Source organism: Daucus carota, chromosome 4 (genome assembly GCF_001625215.2).
Source record: "Daucus carota subsp. sativus chromosome 4, DH1 v3.0, whole genome shotgun sequence".
In the NCBI taxonomy this organism is placed as follows: domain Eukaryota; kingdom Viridiplantae; phylum Streptophyta; class Magnoliopsida; order Apiales; family Apiaceae; genus Daucus; species Daucus carota.
In genome coordinates, this window is record NC_030384.2 from 50486449 (window position 1) to 50509077 (window position 22629).

General features: G+C 33.3%; 3 protein-coding genes across 3 annotated transcripts; 1 reads left to right on the forward strand and 2 right to left on the reverse strand.

Annotated features, from left to right (window-relative positions):
* Positions 1-3279: 3279 nt before the first annotated feature.
* LOC108216395 (protein DCL homolog, chloroplastic) lies at positions 3280-7942 on the reverse strand. Its single transcript, XM_017389148.2, has 3 exons — positions 7583-7942; positions 6898-7012; positions 3280-3751 (listed from the first exon to the last, which is right to left on the reverse strand). The coding sequence occupies exons 1-3, from the start codon at positions 7882-7884 to the stop codon at positions 3584-3586; spliced, it is 585 nt and encodes a 194-aa protein (XP_017244637.1). The 5' UTR covers positions 7885-7942; the 3' UTR covers positions 3280-3583.
* A 751-nt stretch (positions 7943-8693) lies between these two features.
* On the forward strand, positions 8694-11514 carry LOC108215675 (protein RER1A). The gene is made up of 3 exons (XM_017388214.2): positions 8694-9151; positions 10937-11117; positions 11269-11514. The coding sequence occupies exons 1-3, from the start codon at positions 8811-8813 to the stop codon at positions 11326-11328; spliced, it is 582 nt and encodes a 193-aa protein (XP_017243703.1). The 5' UTR covers positions 8694-8810; the 3' UTR covers positions 11329-11514.
* Positions 11515-12902: 1388 nt separating this feature from the next.
* On the reverse strand, positions 12903-15919 carry LOC108219547 (low-temperature-induced cysteine proteinase). Its single transcript, XM_017393047.2, has 5 exons — positions 15303-15919; positions 14311-14546; positions 14007-14147; positions 13455-13904; positions 12903-13371 (listed from the first exon to the last, which is right to left on the reverse strand). Exons 1-5 carry the CDS (start codon positions 15760-15762, stop codon positions 13276-13278), a joined length of 1383 nt encoding a protein of 460 aa, XP_017248536.1. The 5' UTR covers positions 15763-15919; the 3' UTR covers positions 12903-13275.
* Between the last annotated feature and the right edge of the window lie 6710 nt (positions 15920-22629).

Below are 22629 nucleotides of genomic sequence, written 5' to 3' on the forward strand. Positions count from 1 at the left end.
GTCTAATTGCGTAGTGTTTTGGCACTGCTTATTTTATACAATAATATTTATTTTTGAAAAATTTTTAATACATATCTATATTTCATTGTACATTATATAATATGATATATTTTTTTGAGAAAAATGATATGTAATTTATTAATATATATTATTTGTAAAATGTAAGATAAATAAAAACTATTATCTTACTGTACCTATTTAAGTTATCATTCGTTCCGAATAAAACAAACAACGCACCGTAAATTGGCAGAAGAGGAACTCATGCGTGACACGTGACATTTGTACACCTGACATTTTATATGGCTGCCTGGCTGGATCCACTCCATGCCCCCTGAAAGTAAATATGTAAATTCTGATTTCAAAAACTATAAATAGTTTTTTTTCGTTTATTGGAATTAAGCAACATGTTAATATTTCTATTCTAAAAATAATTTTAAAAAATTTGAATTCTCCCACTAATAAAAGTGAATCCAACACAGTATATTTTTATTAAAAAAAAAGCAGAAAAGGAAAAAAGGAAAAAATGGGATAGAGATGGGTGAATGGAAATGAACAAGGCAGGTAAAATAAATAAGGGCACCTGACCCAACTCTGTTGACATTTAAGGCAACTTTCTCGGTCCATGTTTACATATTTTCATACCTCCTTTGCCTTTTTCAGATCTTCTTCTTCTTCTTTTTTTTTCATTTTTTTATTACACAATAATACTAGAGGGTCTTTCCACTCTCATTCACACTCCATCCATGGAACTAATTACTAATGTGTTTCCTAAATTAGCCCGTGGAAAAAAGCGGTAGGGGTATTATTGAGCTAAATCATAAATAATTTTTTTTTTTTCGTATATATGGATCATGACTTATGATTATTATTCTGAAAGTTGTCGTTGATCCATATTTCGTAGTTAGTCAAATTTATTAAATTTTTCGTTTTTAATTAATCATCCGATTAATTTTTAATTAATTCTTATTTTATGTACTCATAGGCTAAGTTTGATTTGTGTTTTTTATGACGTTGCTTCTGACTTATGCTACAATTACAGTTTGCATTTGCGGATAATAGAGAGATCACAGTAATTTAACATCTCATAGCCAAATCTTATATGCTAAGTTTGATTTGTGTTTTTTTTTTACGAAATTGCTTCTGAATTATGCTACAATTACAGGTTGCATTTACGGATAATAGAGAGATCACGGTAATTCGGCCAGCCAGGAGCAAACACATAACACAGTAAATATCTCTGCATTCTTTTTCTTCCGTGTCATCCCTTTCCATGCAGTAAAGAATAAATTGCAGCAGAGCAATCTTTATTCATGCGTACAAGCATCTCTTTACATCTCTCTTTGGTCAATTGTTACAGTATAATGATACCAGATGCATTAAAAAAATATCCAACATTTTAAAATTTCAGAAGAAAAACTGATTATTTGACATGTTACCAAAATTCGGAAACTCAAAAGGTAAAAAGCAAATTTATGGCTACAGCTGCTTCATCGTTGTGGTAAAAAAAATTTAATCCACTACAAGGAGAGACACAAGTAACGAACACTGTCTCACCACTACTAGTGTATCCTAAACTAATTTCAGAATGGAATTCTAAAATGCTTTAGAGCATCTCCAAGAGACTCCTTATTGACTCTTAAATATAATATAAAAAATATGACTCTTAATAATTTAGGACAAAGTTAAGAGTGTAAACTCCAACAATACTCTCTACATCTCTTCTCTATGCTCTTACTCTGGTATGTCACATAGCGTAGGAAAATCAAGGGTCTAGAGCCTAGCAGGCTATCTAAAGCTGCAAATCAAAGCTCGTGCCTGCCTCTGTTTTCTGAATTTCTTTTGTCTACTTATTTCCTGGTGCCTGCTGGCTGCATTATTTATGCCTCCTCTTTTTAGACTCGGCCTTCTTTCTTTCTTAGGGGCCGTTTGGGTGAGCTTAAAATAAGTGCTTATTGTTTAAAATAAATAAGTGGAGTAGAAGTTAGAAGTAAGATAAGACTTATAAGTGATTAAAGTGTTTGGGAAATAAGTAGAAGCCCTGAAACAAAAGCTAACATTCCTAACTTTTTTTAAGTGCTTCTTGACTTCTTACACAAACGGTACGAAATAATACCCACTTATAAGTGCTTCTAACTTATAAGTCCCGGCTTAAAAGGGGGGCCAAACACCCACTTACTCTTATCACTTGATAAGACCTCTACTCTATTAAGTACTCGTATATTATTGAGAGCGGGTTCCATCCCCTTATTTTTACTAAACAAAATATTATTTGCAAAAAATTACTCCCTCATTGTTTAGTTTACACGCATTTTGAGTCTCGTATAACGTATAGTTTTATATTTTTTTGATTTTTTTTTTATTAAAAGTTTAAACATCAAACTTTTATTCAGAGAAAAAAAAAATTTAAAAATATATTACAAAACTATACTTTAAATGAGCGTGGAAAAACATGCCAAAAAGTAACGTAAAGAAATGAAGGAGACAGATGGAGTATATATTTACAATTTTACATACTTATTTTTAGAAAATAAGAATAAATACTCTTTGTTTCAAAAAAAAAGAAATAAGAATACATACTCATATGGTAATAATTACATGCTTCTTTTAAAAATATAGAGTTATTTACGAACAGGGTGAAATATTTACTTTGGCAGGCTCTTTTTCCATTCTTACTTTTTTAACACTGGCTTCATAAAATATGTACAATGCTATATTTGACGACAGCTGTTACAAATATATATTTAATAAATTATGGTAACGTTTGTTCCCCGTCATCCCGTGATCGCAGGCTACAGAAGTAATGTTTTACTCGACACACATGCATATTTTTAATACACAGGAATATCTAACGCGAGGGTTCAAGTACTAGCTGCTTGATACATAATGACAAAATGTACCAACGAAAATTCACAAGGGGCTAGTTCTTCTTGCTGTAAGTTTACACCAAAAGACCTGAAGACCTCATTCTGGGGTTTTTCAAGTATTCAAACACATTCATTTGCAATTCAACATAGACGACCTGTGAATCACGATGGTCGTATCTGCACCGGCATCCAAATTAAACAAGCTCTGTTGCATTTACATAGCTTTACCAACTTTTGGAAGTTTGTTTCCCGGAGAAGAACCTGCTTGAACTGATTTGATTGTTGACCTACTGTTATATTTCATGAGCTTCTATGAATCCAATTATCCAGCTCAGGACCATCCTCACCTCAGAGGCTCAGACACCAGCATGGTAGCACCTAAATAAGAAGGAAAAATACCTACTATAGCCTGAACTAGAAAAATGGGGCAATGCCATTAATATCGCTTCAAACATTCTCGTCCCACAAAGTAAATATAAGAAACCACTAGTTATCTGTTATTAACTACAGTACTGGATTGACAGTAAGTAGAGGATATTTACACATAACATTATGGGCATATAGTCTGGACACCAGGTGATATGAGTAATTAACTAATCATCTTAAGCTTTAAACTCTAAAACATTCATAATGCCCAGCCAAGACTATTAATGATGATTCCACAGCATTTCCAAAATGCATCACATGCTAAGGGATGCGGAGTCCTACGTAAACATGCATCAACTGCTACGCTTGTAATGTTGTTTGATATACTTCTCTGCGTAAGATGGATATTTATGTCGAATGTATGACCGAAGACACTTCTGATAAGAGAAGTCTATCCATGCTCCATCAGTCCGTACTATGAATAGGCATCTCGACTGTCTAAACTGAGGGTGGCGATCAACCTTCAAGCAACATAGAAAAACTGAAAGTTAGATGACTGATGTAACTATACATGCTGATCAAACTTCAACATAAAAACAATGTCACATTCTAATAAACACCAACTTAAAGACACTGTAAGAGTACATTGCATCAATCCAGTCAAATAATGTTTAATTATGTCATTAGTTTATCTTGAAAATGTAGAAAATTCCTCAGAATTGAAGCTCATTTCTGTTAGTAGCTACTTTTCTCCCGCGCCATTCTTGTTAGCATGTGCCTACTAGATATATGATCCAAGTATCACAAAATTTGAGTAACCACAAGGTGCACAGCAATAATTAAAAGTTGTAAACCCAATGTTAATATGTCACTCATTGGAGTTGATTAGAGTTGGTATTCATGGAGACCAATTATTGATTGGAGACCTTAGAACATACTAAAATATTAAATCAAAAAAATAATTATGTATAATAATATAATTTTGTCATAATATATACATTGTACATTCTATAATTTTGAACCAGAACTTCTTTGCCAGGACTGCTGATTTTCCGGCAATTAAGTCTCATTTTCTGGCGACCTAACATAGTAACATACATTTTTAAACAAATAATAGTGCAGATTGATGCTAAAGACATTGCAGAACTGCTAGCAGAATAATTTAAGGAAATGTAGAACAAGTTAATCGGCAATAATCAATTGAATTTTCACAAAAAAAAAAAAAATCCATTTTCAATGCAGAATGGGGTAATTTAATTTAGTAGAACATGTTTTCTTTTTGCAGAACCAAGGAATCAATGTTGCTGCAAAACACATTGCAAAAGAATAGAATATGCTCAGAATGCTGAAAACAAAGCGTGGAACACTATAAAGCGTTGTTTTAAATGGGTGGTAACCCCAATAATTAGAGCAATGTTTCCACCGGAGAACATGAATTGGCTCAACAGCAGAACATGAGTTGTCCATGACAACATGATGACGATGTGTTATATGTATATAGTATATATGTGTGTTATGCAGGAGGCTGTTAAAATAAAGATATTATATAAAATACACACACACACACACACAAATATATAATATTTTAGGGTCAATCCGGGCCATTCATTTAGTTCAAATCTAAGGGTTGTGATGTGGTCTCCAGGTCTCCATCGAACCTAATTTACGAACTGATTAATCATCTTATCCAGATCAAGATGCTGACAAGGTCAATTCATCATATAGGTAATCCAGTTCAACTGCATAGTTACACAAACGACAATTTTCAGGGGACCCAAAACACTTATGAGCATAGATAGAGCACCTGTATATGATCAACAGATCCTCCATGTGTATAGCATTCATGATTTTCAGTCAAAAATTTGAGTTTCTTACCAAACCTCAATGACTTGATCAGACAACCAAGAATATTATAATGGTAACTTGTGATGCAGTGACTGATCAGACAACCATGAATATAAAAATGGTAATATGTGATGCACAGACACAACAGAACTAGAGAAGAATATGCTAAATCCTGTTAATTACAAGTACAAAGAGGCATTCTTCCAATGTACATTTTCCAGGTAAGAAGCTGCAAAATTAATTGCATCATGTTAATTGCAATGTTAGCGCTACATTTTATATTTCATTTCCAACAAATTGCAATTAATCGGTCAGGATTAATGAATACTATTCCGCCTCACATATGTCAGCCATCACAAGAGAAGTACTTCCTAATTCATAATATGATGTTAGAAGTGAAATTACAAATATATTTAGATATGTAATCTGGTTAAATCAGATAGAACAATCCTAATCATCTATATCTGGTGATCTTCCTGATGCAGGAACAATATTACAGGCCTTGGAAGCCCATTTATTAGGTTATACTAAATAGGTTCGGTTGTATAAATACTGATAATATATTCTGAAGTTTTAGTTTTTTAATCAGGAAATTAGATTATTATTTATAGGAGTTTAACTATTGTAATTCAGCAAAGATTATTATTATTGCTGAAGCCCTGGTTTAACCCCTGCATCGCTCATCAAGACTCAAGTGGTTACAAAGAAAATACGTTCTCATGCTTTATAATTTGCATGGAAACATGGTGCTACTTAGGACAAAAGAGAGGTCATCAATGAAGCGTTATGAATTTATCACAAATAACAGTGTCCTTTCTAATATGCAATTTTCTGATTAAGCATTTGTTTATGAACATTTACACATTAAGGTTTGTCAACTGCATTTTTACAAGTTTGTTTCACATAAATTAATCCCCAATAGAAGTGCAGTTTTACGCTTTAAAGGGAAATAACTAGCAACAAGGTAATATGAGTAAATGCCACTAATAATCAGGGAAGCTGCAACAAATCGGCTATAACACCTATTTTTATATAATAAGTGGAAAGTTGAATAATTAATAGGCATGAAGCATGATATTTTTATCGCATATCAGGCTTAGGAATGTGTGTGGATGAGCTCGTCATTCTTGCAGCACACTACAGGAAGCACCATCGTAACAGGATGTAGTAACAAGAAAACTAAGATTCAGCACATTACTTCAGAGGTCGGACTTGGTACTTGTAACAATGTGTTCTCAGGCCTTCCCTACCTTTTCCTTCTCATAGATACAATATACACATTAATTCATGCTATGTTTTCACTCCATTCAGTAGTATCCTGTTCGCTTTAGGTCATTTTATGGGTCCATGTTTAATGCTGTCCCGAACACAGTCCAAAATTCAGCTTATCTTCGGTAGGAGCAACTGAGGTGCAGGACCTTTTATTTTTATTTATTTATCCGCTTATGGCAAAATCAACTGGGGGAAAGACTATATATGATAAAGCTGGTTGTGGGTTGAAGCAAGGAAGGGTTAAGGTAGGTGAAAAAAAAGAGTTTGGGGGTATAAATTGTAGAAATATAAACGAGGAGAAGAGGTATTCTTGCAAACTGAATGAGAGGATTTGGGAGTAGTTTATTGGTAGAGTTGTTAATAGAAAATAATGGGAAGTGATTTTAGTATTAAATCATTAAGAATAGCATAACCTACTTATCTTTACAATGCTAAGCTAAATTTCTCGAAAGTACACATGTTGCAAACATTTGAAATTTTAGTACATTATCTGATAAATGCCTGATCACAGACTAAAGTTTACACTTGTACCTCCAAGTCTACAACTTACCATGATGAAATTAAGTCCGCATCCCACTTTATCTTCAGAACGTGGATGATAAGCTAAAAGCTTCTCCAAAACAGTTTTCTCATCTTCTTCCGACAGACGCTCCCCGTCCATGTACCTACATATAGGGAAAACATCCAATATATCAATGTCTTTACACAGTGAATTCGTAACTGGTGCATACTGCATCGAACCCTGAGAATAAGTGACACAGTCTGTCAATAATGTAAATCACGGAACCATTAGAAATGCAATAACAAAGAACATATACATTAAACAGTCGCACCAGCAAACAAAACAAATTCAAAAAATTAAAAAAATATACAAATTCCGCCCCTCCGAGGTTCAATTTCTAGTTCCGCCACTCTCTGTACTTGTCACAATATACATACACGATACTACACTACACTACACAGTCTATTTTGTTTGATTACCTCAGTACCAGAAACGTTATTCTCTACTTATAACTTTAACAAGTAACAAGCTCTTAATCTCACATAATCTATTACTACCTAATCAAACATTAGAAAAAAAAACAGAAAACGAAACAGATAAATTATAGTTCTCGAAAAACCCTAAAGATTGAATTAGTACCAACTCAACAACAAAACTAAGTAATTGCAATTGATTACATTGAAATTTTATTAATTCATCGAGATTATAAATTAATCGAGAGGGTAAAAAGGACCTGGAGGAGTGGATAATATCTTTAGCGAACAAAATGAGGGGCTTAATATCCTCAAGTATCTCTTTTTCTTTTTCTTTCCACTTCCGGTAATCTGGATCGTCTATTCTCGCCGGGTGACTCAGTGACTCGCTCTTTGCGCGAGAGAGTGTGTCGCTGGGTAAAGTAGGGGAGCAGTACTCATCAGGCCGAGTCAGGGTGGAACAGGGACGCCGAGTTAGTAAAGTGGCGGCGACGGCGAGGCGGTGGGGTTGGAGACGGTGGCGAAACAACGGTATGCTTCTCAGAAGCAGCGGGGCTGCCATATCACATGTGGGAGTGATTTGCGAGATTCCTCAGACCGTTTATTACAATTTTTATATTAGGGTTAATAAAATTGTTTCAAATGTACTGTTCGTTGAGGTTTGTGTTTTTACTTTTTTCGAAGACTATATAATTTTTTAAGTGATACCTGTGTTCTAAACATCCCAATTTAATCTATTATTATCTCCTATTGTAACGATTCAATTTTTAAAATCTTATAATTCTTATAAGTTTTTCTATAAAATTTATTAAAATTAAAATAATACTCCTATAATCATTTTAAATATGAATAATTTGTATAATTTATGATATATTAAATATATATATATATAATTAATAAATAATCAATACAATAAAATTAAATATTAAATAATATTTTAGTATTAAAATATATACGATTTTCATTCAGATAAATCTCCGATTTTTGATTAATGCTAGATCGGTACATCAATCGATTAGATCTGATTTCCGATTGTAACCCTGATCGACACCGACAAGAATGTTGAACTTTCTACGTAAAGTTTTGTGTGCCCGTCTCCAGATGGTGAAAATCGACAGAAGCCTCTCAGATAATAAAGACGGCAACTACTTTAAAAACAGAGATAATTTTAGACTTGTTTGCTATTTTTTTAGAATACTGCTCATAACTTAATTCGAAAAAAAAATGAAAATCTACATAACTAGTTACATATTAATATAATTTATCAGGATACAATATCGCATATGATTTTTTATATTAATAAACAAATTAGTCGAAAATAAGTTAAAAATAAAATAATATTAATGGATATTACTATTTTCTTTGTGCATCTGGGGGTATTGCTATGAAACACCCTTTGCCCTCAATTCGCGCAAAAATATCAACGACAAAGAGAGACCCCCGAAACAAACAGAAAACAAATTGAACACAACTACATCTCCTCCAACCATGAATGTCGGTGCCGGCGAAGATTCTCCGGCGAATGCCGTGTCCCAGTGGACACACACCGCCTCTCGCCGCTACCAGCACCTACTCGACAAATCGACACCGCACGTTCTCCGCCGTTGGATCGGATTCGCGGCGATTGTGTTCATATACGCGCTGCGCGTCTACTTCGTCCAAGGCTTTTATATTATCACTTATGGACTAGGTATATATATTCTTCAGCTTTTGCTTGCGTTTTTGTCTCCTCAGGTGGATCCGGAGATCCACGACGGGCCGGGTCTTCCCACCCGCGGATCCGATGAGTTTCGCCCGTTTGTGAGGCGCCTTCCGGAGTTTAAGTTCTGGTAATTCAATTTATATTCTTTATTACTTGTTTACGTTTGTGTGTAATTCAATTTATGTTTGTTGATCTAATTGTAATTTGTAGTTATTAATTGAAAAATATCAACATCGGATCGTAAATCTGATCGGTTATAATGATTATTAGGTGAGAATAGTATTTTGATTTTCTCGACGTAGGCAGAGAATGGTGTTAGGTGCGGGAAATGTTGGATTGATAAGGTGGAGAATGTTAGGTAGGGGTTATGTTTATTATGTTGAGCGTTGTATATGATTGAGGGAGCTATCATAAATGCTGTTTAACAGGCTGTGGGAGTTAAGGGAGCTGGTATAATTGTCAGGTTTCGGGGATGGAGCGGGGAGGTTCTTTTCTTGCAGGCTGGGGGAAGGAAGGGAGCTGATCTGATTGTTAGGTGTCGGGCTGATAAGAGTCGGGGATAGGGCGAAGGAGGTTCCTTTTCGAGATGAGGAATGGTTTGTGCTTTGTTCAAGTACTCTGGTTGTTAAAGGTGTAAGTTTTGTATGGCATAGGTATCGGCTTATATTGAAGTTAAATAAGGGGGTGGTGAATGAGTAGTTATGGTGACTAAGGTGATTGCACTCAGAATTTGTTCAAGGAAGTTTGTAAGAGAACAGATACTTGATTCATGTTCTTTTTGGTTGTAGATCACTGGACACAAAGGTATAATACCTTAACAAACTCGGTAGCTTTAGGTTCTTGTTCATCACATTAGAAAAGGTGTCACGATCTTTAACAAATCTGCAGCAGAACTTATGGAGAGAGTCAAAGTTCACGCTTCTGCTAGTCTAAGAGTGTTTGCCCTCCTTTTTTTATTACTTTTTTCCTGAATCGACTCCATTGTTCACAATAGCTCCAGTTAAATCAGCTTTGCTATGTCTATCCTCACTACATTCATCAGCCTTTTCAGTTTGACATAAGTAAAATGTATGCTACAACAGCAGTAATTTAAAATCCACTACCAAGTTGTTAGACCATTTAGTTGATGGTTAATCTATTGTACTTGAACTTGGTGAACCCTTATGCCTGGTTTTGCGGTCAACTAAAGTTTGTAAGCAAAGACATGAGATTTATGATATTTACATGATGAAAGTTATTAATATGGTAGACATTTTCATATGGTGATTATAAGTCAACTGATGTGGATGTGCAAGTTGATATGTGGTACAGTTGATATACATGGTACGCTTGATATAGAGAGGACATAGGGAACTTGGAAGTTGATATGTGGTACAGTTTTTTTTTTGGTCAATGATATTTGGTACAGTTAACCATCCTTCTATATCTTGAAGATGGTCCTGAAGGTTATAAACCGCCGTTAAGGGTCCCCATTAAAGTATACCATGTTAAACAGGTTTTTTTTTAATTTGTAAATCATAGAGAAGCGAAGAAATCGGGTAGTAAGAGACTCATTGAGGTGTTAAGCTAGTGCCTATAGAACATCCTGGTGATTAAGAGCTGAACTTTATGAGTATTTTAGTTCTAGTTAAGGAGCCATTTAGCTGACTTTTCAATGCAGTAATGTATGCCGAGTATTATGAATAATACAGATATGAGAAACTGAATGGGAAGCAAATGCATTAGGAATAATTTGAGCATGTATTGTCTTTTCAACTTGTCTATTTCTAAGGTATCATGTTATCTTTGAGAAAGATGTGATGTAGGATTATTAAGGTGGTGTCAAATAGATGATTAATTGTTGTATTTTATATAATTTGCTGGAAAATGCTGTCAGATTACCTAATATTTATTTGGTTCATTTGACCTACAGGTATTCACTAATTAAAGCATTTTGCATTGCTTTTGTGCTGACATTCTTTAGTGCATTTGATGTGCCTGTATTTTGGCCGATTTTGCTGTTCTATTGGATTGTGCTTTTCATCTCGACCATGAAGAGACAGATAATGCACATGATAAAGTACAGATATGTCCCTTTCACCTTTGGCAAGCAGGTATAAACACACACACACACACACACACACACATATATATATATAATTAATTTACTTTGAATGTGCTGCTTTGACGGCCATTTATACTTTTTTTATTGTAGAGTTCAGGCCTAGTCTGATGTTTTTTCTTTATTATTAAATTTTGGTGTAGCGTTACACTGGTAAGAAAGCAGCTGCCAACGATGACGCAGATACTGTAGTCAGGCCTTGAGGCATCATCTTATGGACATTGTAATGCAGAATACACATGTTTAGGGTACAAGTGTCTAGAGAATAGTGGGGTGGGGATGAAAACCAGAAGTAATTGTAAGGATTGAAGCATTAAATTTTAATTGTTAATTGCAAATTTTTCTCTTGAAGTTGGCTTATGAGGATCAGATTATAATTCCTTTTTCGACATGTGGCAAGAATATAACTACTGCGTAGCTTCCACCTCCAGGCAAATTGTGATAGGACTTTATTTCTTTCAGATTAGTGTCGCATTGTGATATGAGGTTTTTAAGATAGTAGTAATTTTGGGTGCCAGAATGAATATTATTTTGATTATTTCATTAATGTTGAATTCAACGGAAATGAGATGGAATAGTGAAGTGGAATTGCTTATTTGTACTCGTTTGAACTAATCTCTATTTGTTCAATCTGGAAACAGGATGTCACTCTTTTATCCATTCTATCCAGTCTTGAATTTCACCTATTTATTGCTCACGGAACACTTGATCTTTTGTTACTTTAAATTTTTGGAAGTATATTATGTAGCCATTTGGCTAAACTTATTTTTCAGAAATAAGTCCTGAAAAAAGTATATGAAACTTTATTTTTTCTGAAATAAGTCCTTATTTTTCTCATGAATATTAAACACTTCCTTTAACACTTATATCTAAAAAAAAAAATTATAGAAATATTCATTTTTTTAAGAAAAAATAAGTCATTGATAAGCCCTTGACCTATTTAGCCAGGCCCTCTATAACACTGAACAGAAGGGTCACATTCGGCACACCGATGAACAAGTACAATGTTGTCTTAACATCTTGTTTTATATCTACGAGGGATTCTAAATATCCCTCTAAATTTTGTTAAGGGGTTCTAAATCCAGTACTATTTTACCGTCAAAAATCGCAAAAAAGAAAAAAAAATCGATGTTAAATTGTAATGATGGATCTATTTATTGTTATGTTTTCATGTTTTAATATATGCAGTTGTCAATTGTCATATACTCTATTGAATACAACATGATCGGTCTCCGAACTAGTTTGTTAACTTCAGCTACATCAGTCTACGAATTGGAATGGTTGGATTACCACCTTAATTATGTAGGAATACTGCATTCCATCCCCGGCAATTACAGAGCTTCTTCGAAGCCACCTTGTCCTGTGTCAGCGACATCACAGAATAATGGATGTAAAATTGACAGGAGAGCAAGTTTGATGACTTTGTTTGGCTTCTTCAAATTCAGAGTCATGGCCTGAGACTGGACTCTGGAGACATCTTATGCAGGGGAGGTTGCAACTCGTCAAGAACCTAGCAATCCCATTAATATAATTAGTGGTCTGGGAAATGTTGGAGCCAAGTTGGAAACTTGGAATCTATCACACTTTTCTCGAGCAGAACTTCGAGTTTGAAAATTGTGACTCGATTGATCTTGAGTTGGAGCCCTAACTATTTAGTCGATCTCAGACTTTATTTTGACGGTGTTCATTTATAGCCCTGCACTTTGACCACTTGACCAGAGAAAGTGAAACTACATGTTCTGATAACATTTTGGTTCTTGAAGTAGAAAAAAGGAGGTTAAATAAGAATATTAATATATACTTGCTCAACATGGTAATGCTGTTTATGGTTATATTAGAAATAGGATTGTACAATGGTCGCTGTTCAGTGTTCATCATACATATTTTGAAGTGAAATTTGTCTGTCATTATTTACTTTACAGGATTAGTAATGAGTTTAATCCTTCTGTTGTTCAATGGTAATAGAGAAATTCGAAAATCAATGTACAAAGCTGGAAATGAGTATCCAATAACTGACCCTCCTCCGCTGCTGCTAATATTTACTCGAAAGTAGAAACTTCAGCAACTCGAAACGTGCTGTTGTAATCGTAACCTCTGTCAGCTCCGGTTTTCCCATAGCACGTTACTCAGGGGCCCTTCGTGGAATTTTCTTAAGCAGTGACCTTCTTCCCTTTGCTTCCATGTTGCCAGTTAGGTGTTGCAAGAATCCGCTGAATTGCCTTCACTCCCAGTGGATTGTTGTTGCTCTGTTTCGCGACAAGAATGTGATACGTTAGAAAATCAGACAAAGTGACAAATACTGGATGATTATTGAGCTTAATAATCTTACCATTGAGCAGGTTCCTGCGCGGACATTGCACACAGGGTAATCATGGGGACAGCAACTGTAACCATCATCGCAACAAGAAGCGCCCTCAAGAGGGCAGCAGCCCCAGGCAAAACAGTAACCGTAGTACTCATACATGCAGCAGCAAGTGGTACTCATGGGACAAGTGTAGTATTCATCACAAACACTTTCAGGGCTTTTGGGTGAGGGTGGAGATGGACCAGGATTTGGAGGGTTTACACCGCTCTTCACAGGGTAAGATGGTTCCGATGTAATTCCACATATTCCCGCTTTGGAGGAAATTCCACGTTCCATCCTGAGATAACCCTTCTCTCCCCAGTCCGCACCCCATGAGTTCCTCACAATCCAGTAATCTTTACCGTTTTCTGTACCATAACCAACAACTACCACACCATGGTCCAAGTCCGTCCCACATTTCCCCGTAAATATACCCTAAAATTAACATAACAAAAATTAAAAGAAATACCAGGACAAAATTTGGTAGTGAATGCCATCTCATTTTCTTAGTAATTGATTCATCGTCAAATAAATTACCGAGTCATAGAACTGGAAATCTCTGCCACTGGCTTCAATAGCAACACTGATGGGCTGGTTTGCAGCAGCTTTCTGCAATGCCTTCTCATCGTATTCAGGAACATCTTCATAAGAGTCAATAGTGACAACTTTTGCATTTTTCTGCACAAAGTAGATAATAATTATTTTCCGTAATTTGGTAAATGTAAGAGGAATGTATTTTGGAACTTTTAACTTATAAGTTCTAACTCCTCGTAAGGTAGATAATAGTCATCGTCTTTTAACTTATAAGTTGAGACAAACGAGCTGGGAGAAAAATACGAACCCTGTACTGGTCGCACTGTCCATCACGACCGGTGTAGGGATAATCAGCATCACTATCAATGCCACCATTGTTGATGATGAATTGAAAAGCATCATCCATGAGACCTCCATTGCAGCCCTCATTGTATGATCTGTCACAGTCCACCAACTCTTGTTCTGATAGTGTTATTAATTTCCCAGTGGCTATCTGGTTTATTCCTTCCACTGCGCTTATTGTTGAAAACGCCCAACAACTCCCTAATTCATTTCGACTTCTGTCAGTCCATTACTTTATCATTTCTAATAAATATTTAAACAAATATTTGGCATCATGCATGACGTGATCATATCGCAAAAATATTTTTTGAATTCTGTTCTAAAAATTTCTAAATGAGCGAGAATGAAAACCTTTATCAAGGAGAGCAAGATATTCCATCCTTAAGATTAATTGATTAGTTAATTACAAATATAAGACTTGTTAATAATATCTTATAATTAACTTAATATCCGAAAAATGAACTCCTATAATGACCAAACACTAATATTATTTTTAATTAATTATGATACTGTTTTTTTTGCTAATTAATTATGATACTGTTAAAGATGATAAGGTAATAATATAATTAAATTTAAGAAATATTGATTCTATGGCATACTAATTATGCGTAATATACTAATTATATTAATTTAATAAATTTTGATTATATATAATCAATATATTATAATATCGTATTAAAAATCAGATACAGACAACACAAAAATATTATTAACATGCTCACATCGAAAAAAAAATACTATTGAGAGACAATAACGTGTAAATCGGTGATTGTTATTATCACTAATTTTGGACATATCTCTATTCCCTACCTAATCAAATTAGGTTAAACATATTCGATACCCAAGTCAACATACAACAAGATTGACAGATCATTCGTAATTAACTAATTATTATGCTTAATCAGCGTTAATTACTAATTTTATAAGACTGAATAGATTAAGTAAAGCAAAGCTCACCACACTGCCCCTGATCTTTAACGGAGGCGACGGCACCATGCTCCCTCCAGTCAACGGACTCCGGCAAGCTCTCGCCGGCGAGTGAGGCATACCGTTGACTTTTTCCACTAACTTTCTTCCTCGAATCTTTGGTTCTAATACCGGTATACTTAGACCGATACTCCTCGTTAGTAAGATCAGCAAACCGGTTCAACCCTAGTTTAAAGCTCCGGTCTTTGACCGCATTTTGTTCATCGATGTACAGAAAATTATCCTTAAAAATCTGGAAGCGTTGCTCTTTTTCCCCCAAGGCATTGTACGACTTGCCGTGCTTGACAAGCCACGACTCGTATGCGGCCATGATGACGTCGTCGGTGGAGCCGACGGCGTGAGTTTGGTCGTAGGTTATGATGGACATGTCGGCGGCGGTGACCGCGGCGGCGAGGAGGGAGAGGGAGAGAAGGGAGAGTATCATCTTCATGTTGTTTTGGGAAGGGAAAGAGTGGAATGAGGTGATGATAAAGTGGAGAGGAAGTGGTGCTTATAAAGCCAAATGAAGGAATCTATTTCTTTATTTTTCTTCTTGCCCAAGAATCAGTTTGGTGATACTACAATAATTCATTCCTAACAATGTGTTTAGGTTTTAAACAAGGAGTATGAATTATATAAGAGCGTGAAATTCACCGCAGATTTGCAGTGGTTTGATAAATATAACCATCCATATGGTTGGAGTGATATTTTTCTTATACATTGAATATAAATTTTAATTTTGATAATACACTTAAAATTTTAGCTAAAAGTTTTTCATGATTGGAGATATTATGGAAGATTTTAATTTTAGTATCAAGGTTATCACAAATTGTACATGGCAATTTCTAATAAGATAGACAGTGTCTGAGTATTGGATAACCCAGTGGTAAAGGGCTTATCCTCTGTTGTCTCAAACAGATACTCACTTTGTAAGGTTATAAGCCATATTAGTCAAAAAAAAAAAGATGACTCGCACATATGTCACATCATTAAAATATCTTAGAACAGATACTCACTTTGTAAGGTTATAAGCCATATTAGTAAAAAAAAAAAAAATGACTCGCACATATGTCACATCATTAAAATATCTTAGAACAGATACTCACTTTTTAAGATATGTCACATATGTATTTGTATATACATTTTCTTCAAAATATCGTTTAACTGTCTCTTTATGAGAACAGGCGATTGCAAATTACTGTTTGTTCGACTCGATCATTGGTGTAGATGCCGTATGACTTTTTATTATTAAAATTAACACCTTTGTTTCAAAAAAAAAAAAAAAAAAGATTATAAGCCATATTAGTCAAAAAAAAAAAAAGATGACTCGCACATATGTCACATCATTAAAAGAACCATGAGCCGATTGGAAAATATGATTAGCCACGTACAAATTTTAAAATGTAAATTCCAGCAAAACAGGACATTTATTCCCTAAATTAAAATTTTAAAGATGGATACTGTTAAGTTTGGATAAAACTGATGCAGAGGATGAGACGCTCCATGCATACAGTGATCCACAGGGGATAATGAACCCGAAATTAACGAAATTGAATTCAGGTGAAAATAATTATGAGAAAATGTTAGCTCTTCCCAAAATTATCGTCAAATTTTAATTGATTATCCTCACTTAATAATAATAAAGATTGATATATGCATATAAATTATCTAATTAGAACCGATCACATATTTATCATGTTATTTGAGGAAAAAAGAATTGTGACAAGATTCTGGATACGTAACATATTATTCATATCTAAGTTACATGCAGGACGAGAGTTACATGCTGGATGAGGTTATAAAAGTTTTTCTGGTTCAAAAATTAAGGGGCATTTTCCTAATAATAACATCAATCATATAAGTAATTATCATAATATTATATTATAATTTGTCTTATTCTCATATCTCATGAGATCTCAACCTTGCAAATTTTGTATACATGGGAAATGTTGGAAACAGGAATCTTCTTTGGAGTTTATACTTGCAACGTATATAAATGGACGAATGAGAGACGCAATAGATGAAGGAGTGGGTATGGAAGAAAATAGATCGAACCAGCAGTAGCTCGTGATTTGATGAGAAAAAATTCAAAAAACAAATGTAGTATGAAGAAATTGCAGAAATAAAATTAATAATAATAAAACACAGCCATGTCCCATGTGTGAAGAACCATTCAAACAAGATAACTCCAAGAGTTCGGCCATCACGTAATCCTTTTAGATTTTAGCTTTGCACATGTTTGTCAATACAAAAAATGCATAGAATAATGGATTCCCATATGCTCTTCCATGTCCGTAGGCAAGAAACTGCGGATCATTCGAATAATTTAAAAATAGTTATTATTTATAAGTAGACATTATTAATAAATGAAAAATTAATTTTCATTCATCTTTCAATACAAGATAATTTATAATTTATTAGGCATTGGAATTATAATAATAATAATAATAATAATAATAATAATAATAATAATAATAATAATAATAATAATAAAATATTAGAAATCATCTTTGGAGTGATGATGCACATTTTTATGAAGGAAGACTTTAAAAACAAAATAAATTAATAAAAAAGATGAGGATATCCAATTTGTTTGTGAGTCGATATTTGACTTGCGAATTTATTAGATAAATAATACAAATAAATTATAATCGCATAAGCCGAAAGTTGGAAAAATTCTAGTTTGCCAAACAACGCCTATCAATTTACCTCATTTTTCCAAGTTATCCGGATTAGAGCACGTTTGCAACTTATGATTTAATGTAATTTTTTATTTAAAGATCTCCTTCAAATCACTTGTATATGCTATCGAAATCTTGAATATCGGTATCGGTATGTAGGTTCCAGAATATGATAAATTGAGAGTTTAATATATTCGTTTGAGTAAATTTGACGTATTAATAATTTATGAGTTATTAAAAATAGAAAATTGATAAATAAGCTCCAGAGTTTACTATTTAAGCTCCAATTCGATTTTTTTATTTATCCAAATCTCATTACCACCACTAATATGGATGAAATATGTGGAGAAAGCATGGGTAAATATGGTATAAAATTTGGATTTGGAGCTTAAATAGTAAACCGTGGAGCTTATTTATCATTTTCCTAAAAATATAATAATAAAAATAAAATTGATTGATGGGTAACTTATGAATTAAAAGAATTTTTATCAAAAAAAAATCCTAAAAAATCAATATACTAAAAAATTACTTCAAATCAACTTTCGTATTTAAGTCAGTTTCTGATTTGTTTTTAACTTTGACTCGACTTCCCATTTGTTATATAAATATGCATTTTTCGGTTTAAAGTTGAAAATATACTCCTAATCTAATTAAGAAAAATGAATTCAATTGGGATTATATAGATTTTTTTTTATTCATGAAATCCGTCGGTATTCAATTAAAATTGTTTAAAATTCATTAAAAATTTGGGGTATTCAATTGGAATTTCATAAGATGTCACACCAATTGCATTATTATATACATTCCAAAAACAGTAAAATTTTATAATATAAAAATTTAACTACACCCAATTTTTTTTGGCATACCCACTTTATATATTAGATATTAGCTGTTCTCACCATTTTACCAACACTGCATCCACTTTATACTTTAAATATTAGTTACCACCCTCATTTCATCTTTTTTTTTAATTTTTACTTTTCCTCATTATTTTTTCTTTATCTTTCATGCCCACTCGTTGTACATGGGAAATGTTATTTTCATAGCAGATTTTTTATATCCAGAGCAACAGAGACGGGAAAAGATGAAATTATCCTCATATTATTATTATTTTTTTTGTTATTATATATGCACAGGTTAGTTTTGTCTTTTCATACTTTGTTTACTCTGGAAGTTAAAAATCAATTCTAGATATAACATTTCCCACTGTACATATATATACTGCTTAATAGAACGGCGGAAGTAAACGATGAAGATAGAACGGAGGAAGCAAACAACGAAGATGCGCGAGAACATGGAAAATCCTTATATGTAATAACTACAGTAAAAACTTTATAAATTAATAATAACTACAGTAAAAACTCTATAAATTAATAATGTCGGGATCGAAAAAATTTATTAATTTAGAGAGTTATTAATTTATCGATAAATTAATAATTATTAATTCAAAGAATTTTTAACCGATTATAGTGTACATACCAAATAAGAAGACAAATTAGTCCATGCCTCTTGAAATTACATTGCAGCGAATCTTGGGACTTAACCTAAATTAATAACTATTGTGTTCATATTTGTTGGAAATCAATAATGACTTTTAAAGTATTGTACAGTAAATGTAAACAAGAGTAATAAATATGCTCAATGTACAGCATTCTTTAGCAAATTTCTTTAAATTATTAATTTATGATTTTCTTGGGACCGATAATTATAAAGGAATCTCTCGAAAAGTTATTATATTATTATTTTATCGAATTTTTCAATTTTTTATATTGACCCAAGTCGGGACCGGACAAATTTATTATTTTAGAGAGTTTATTAATTTACCGAGTATTAATTTAAAGAGTTTCTACTGTAATAAGCTGTGCTGAATATTCACGGAAGACGCAACAAACAAGAGCCTGATGATAAATATTTAAGTATATGATAGTACTTCAATTATTAGTGAATGGCCGGAGAAGGGTGGAATATCATTATAATAACAATAATTAAAAGAAGTTGTGCATTATTCTAATTTTTTTATATAAAAGCAGTACTTGAGTAGGTTTAGGTGAATGTCTTCCCAAAGACAGCATGTAGTGGCCAGTGGGTGGATATTACTCAGAGCTGTTTGGGTGAGCTTAAAACAAGTACTTGCTTAAAATAAATAAGTAGAATAGAAATTAGAAGCAAGATAAAATTTATAAATGATTAAAGTGTTTGGGAAATAAGTAGAAGCACTGAGACAAAAGCTAGCATTCCTAACTTTTTATAAGTGTTTCTTAACTTATTAAACAAACAGTACGAATAGTGCTCATAACTTATAATCCCGAAAACTGGACTTATATAAGTTCACCAAACACCCACTTATTAAATTGGTATTTCACACTCACACAGTTTCAGAACACGGAACCTCTACTGTATGCGTCCGTTTTGGACTTGTAAAAAAATAAAAAAACGGAAGGAACAACATAAATTTATGACATGTACTTTTGAAATGAATTTACTATAAAAAAATGCACAAAATGATCTTCACCGGAAACCGAATCCGTAATACAATCCGATACTGATTCAAACATTACATTTCGAGTTAGAAAAATAATAGACACCGATTCGAATATTTAACATTATCATTTGCTATAAATTACTATCCTCTGATTCATTCAACAAATTTGTACACGATGAAGAAAACATTAAAATACTCTCCATGTGATGGATAACTGATAAGATAGAATTGAAAGCATTTAAAGGAGACAAGGCAGTAACCATGTGAATGTGATCAACACTGTGGATATTCTATCTATACGTATCTCTCTAGCTTGTGAGTAACGTCTTCATATCTACCTTTGACTTTAACACTATTTACTCCTTCAATAATATATTCGTTGCTTTCCCAAATTGTGAATTATTTAACGTTAATTTTTAATTTAAGCAAAGTAGCTAAATGACGAGGAATCAAAATTTTAGTGTATTTTTTGAAATAATTTTGATTGTTTACAACACAAATGTGAACTTTTTTTAGTTTATGAGATTGTTAGGAGACTGACTAACCGACCCAGAAAGGCCCATGTCCGTGTTACAGATGATCCACTTGAAAACTGCCCCAAAAGCCCACAATTGTGGGCTTGCTGTGTGCGCTTCCTTCAGTATTACAACTGCAAGAACTCTTTCTTTCCTTTTTAATTGTAGACTGAAAACTTGTATAATCTGCTATTTTCTCTGCTTACCAGAGATGCCGGTTTGGTTACAATATGCGGGCCTGTTATGAATTGGGCTCATACAAAACCAACCCTTTAAAATTTTAAATAGTTCAAGCATGCATGTTGAGTCGTCGACACCCAGCTACGGATCTGTTGGGCCTAACAGATCCTCGCCTTGTTGATTCATAGTTTTAGCTCTTTGAATTCTTGTGTTCTCCACTCATTTATGCAATTATATTACTTCAATATATATGTATATATTATGTGGTGGTAGTTAATATTCTGTCCCAAATTAATTTTTTATTGAGGTCTATTAACCAAGTAATTTATATATTATAATCTTTAATTTTCTGTTATGAATGCAATTTTGAGTCGCAATAAACATATAAAACATATGAAATTATACGGACAAATACATCTGAACAAGTGACGATAATATAATTTAGAATGGAAGGAAATTCACAATGATTTTATTAATATAATAATAAAACCGCGATAATAAAATTCTAAAGATTTTCTTGACACAATCTTTAGGATACTATTCGTGGTCAAATATTTAATGGATTCTTATAGAAAAAATAAAAATATTCTATGGTTACAGATTTTGTTTGAGCTTCACAATCATGTTAGTTGTATGCACGTCCTTCCAATTTCAAAAGTCCCTCGCATCCATCCATTTCCAGTAATGGTTCTCCATTTTTAAAATGATTTGCAGAAGACAACAAACAAAGAAAAGGATCCCATGCGGACTTTGGATCCTCCACCATCAGCTAATTAGTATGATACGCACTAATACTATTTTCTTTAAAACAAACACGCAGTTTGCAGGCTACTGTGTGAGCTCGTGGGTTTACCCAGTACGCACCCGAAAATCAGCGGCTGCGGGTTCCTACGTTAAAAAAAAATAAAAAATAAATTCAGCTTCTTAAATAACTAATCGAACCAGTATCATTGTATCATTCCTATTCCATTTTACTGAATTGAGAATTCATTTTTAACAAGAAGAAGAGTGCATGCGTTTATTTATAAACAATGATTTTTGAATTGAGCAACTAATATCTAAAATAATTTTATAATTTTATAAGTCTACTTGTCAATACACTTAATTTATCATAAATAAGGTATTAGGATCTTGTATTGCATAAAAAATGGGCACAATACCAGATTAGTTTGTTAAAGTTACTAGGAATGTGACATAATTTTGTCGAGTAAGCAAAACGTATATAAAAAATTATTTAATATTTGAAAAAAGATTATAGATTTCATACAAATAACGGAAACATCTAAATTTTTTGGAAAATATAAGTACAGTTGGAGATTGAAAAATTATTTAATTGGAAAAAGAAAAATTCCAAAATTTAAATCAGAAAGTCAACTGCCAATTTAGGACTCCTGTACTGGAGTAATTTACAGCTCATTTCTTGCAAGTTGTGCCGTTCTCCACTACCTTTTGACTTTCTA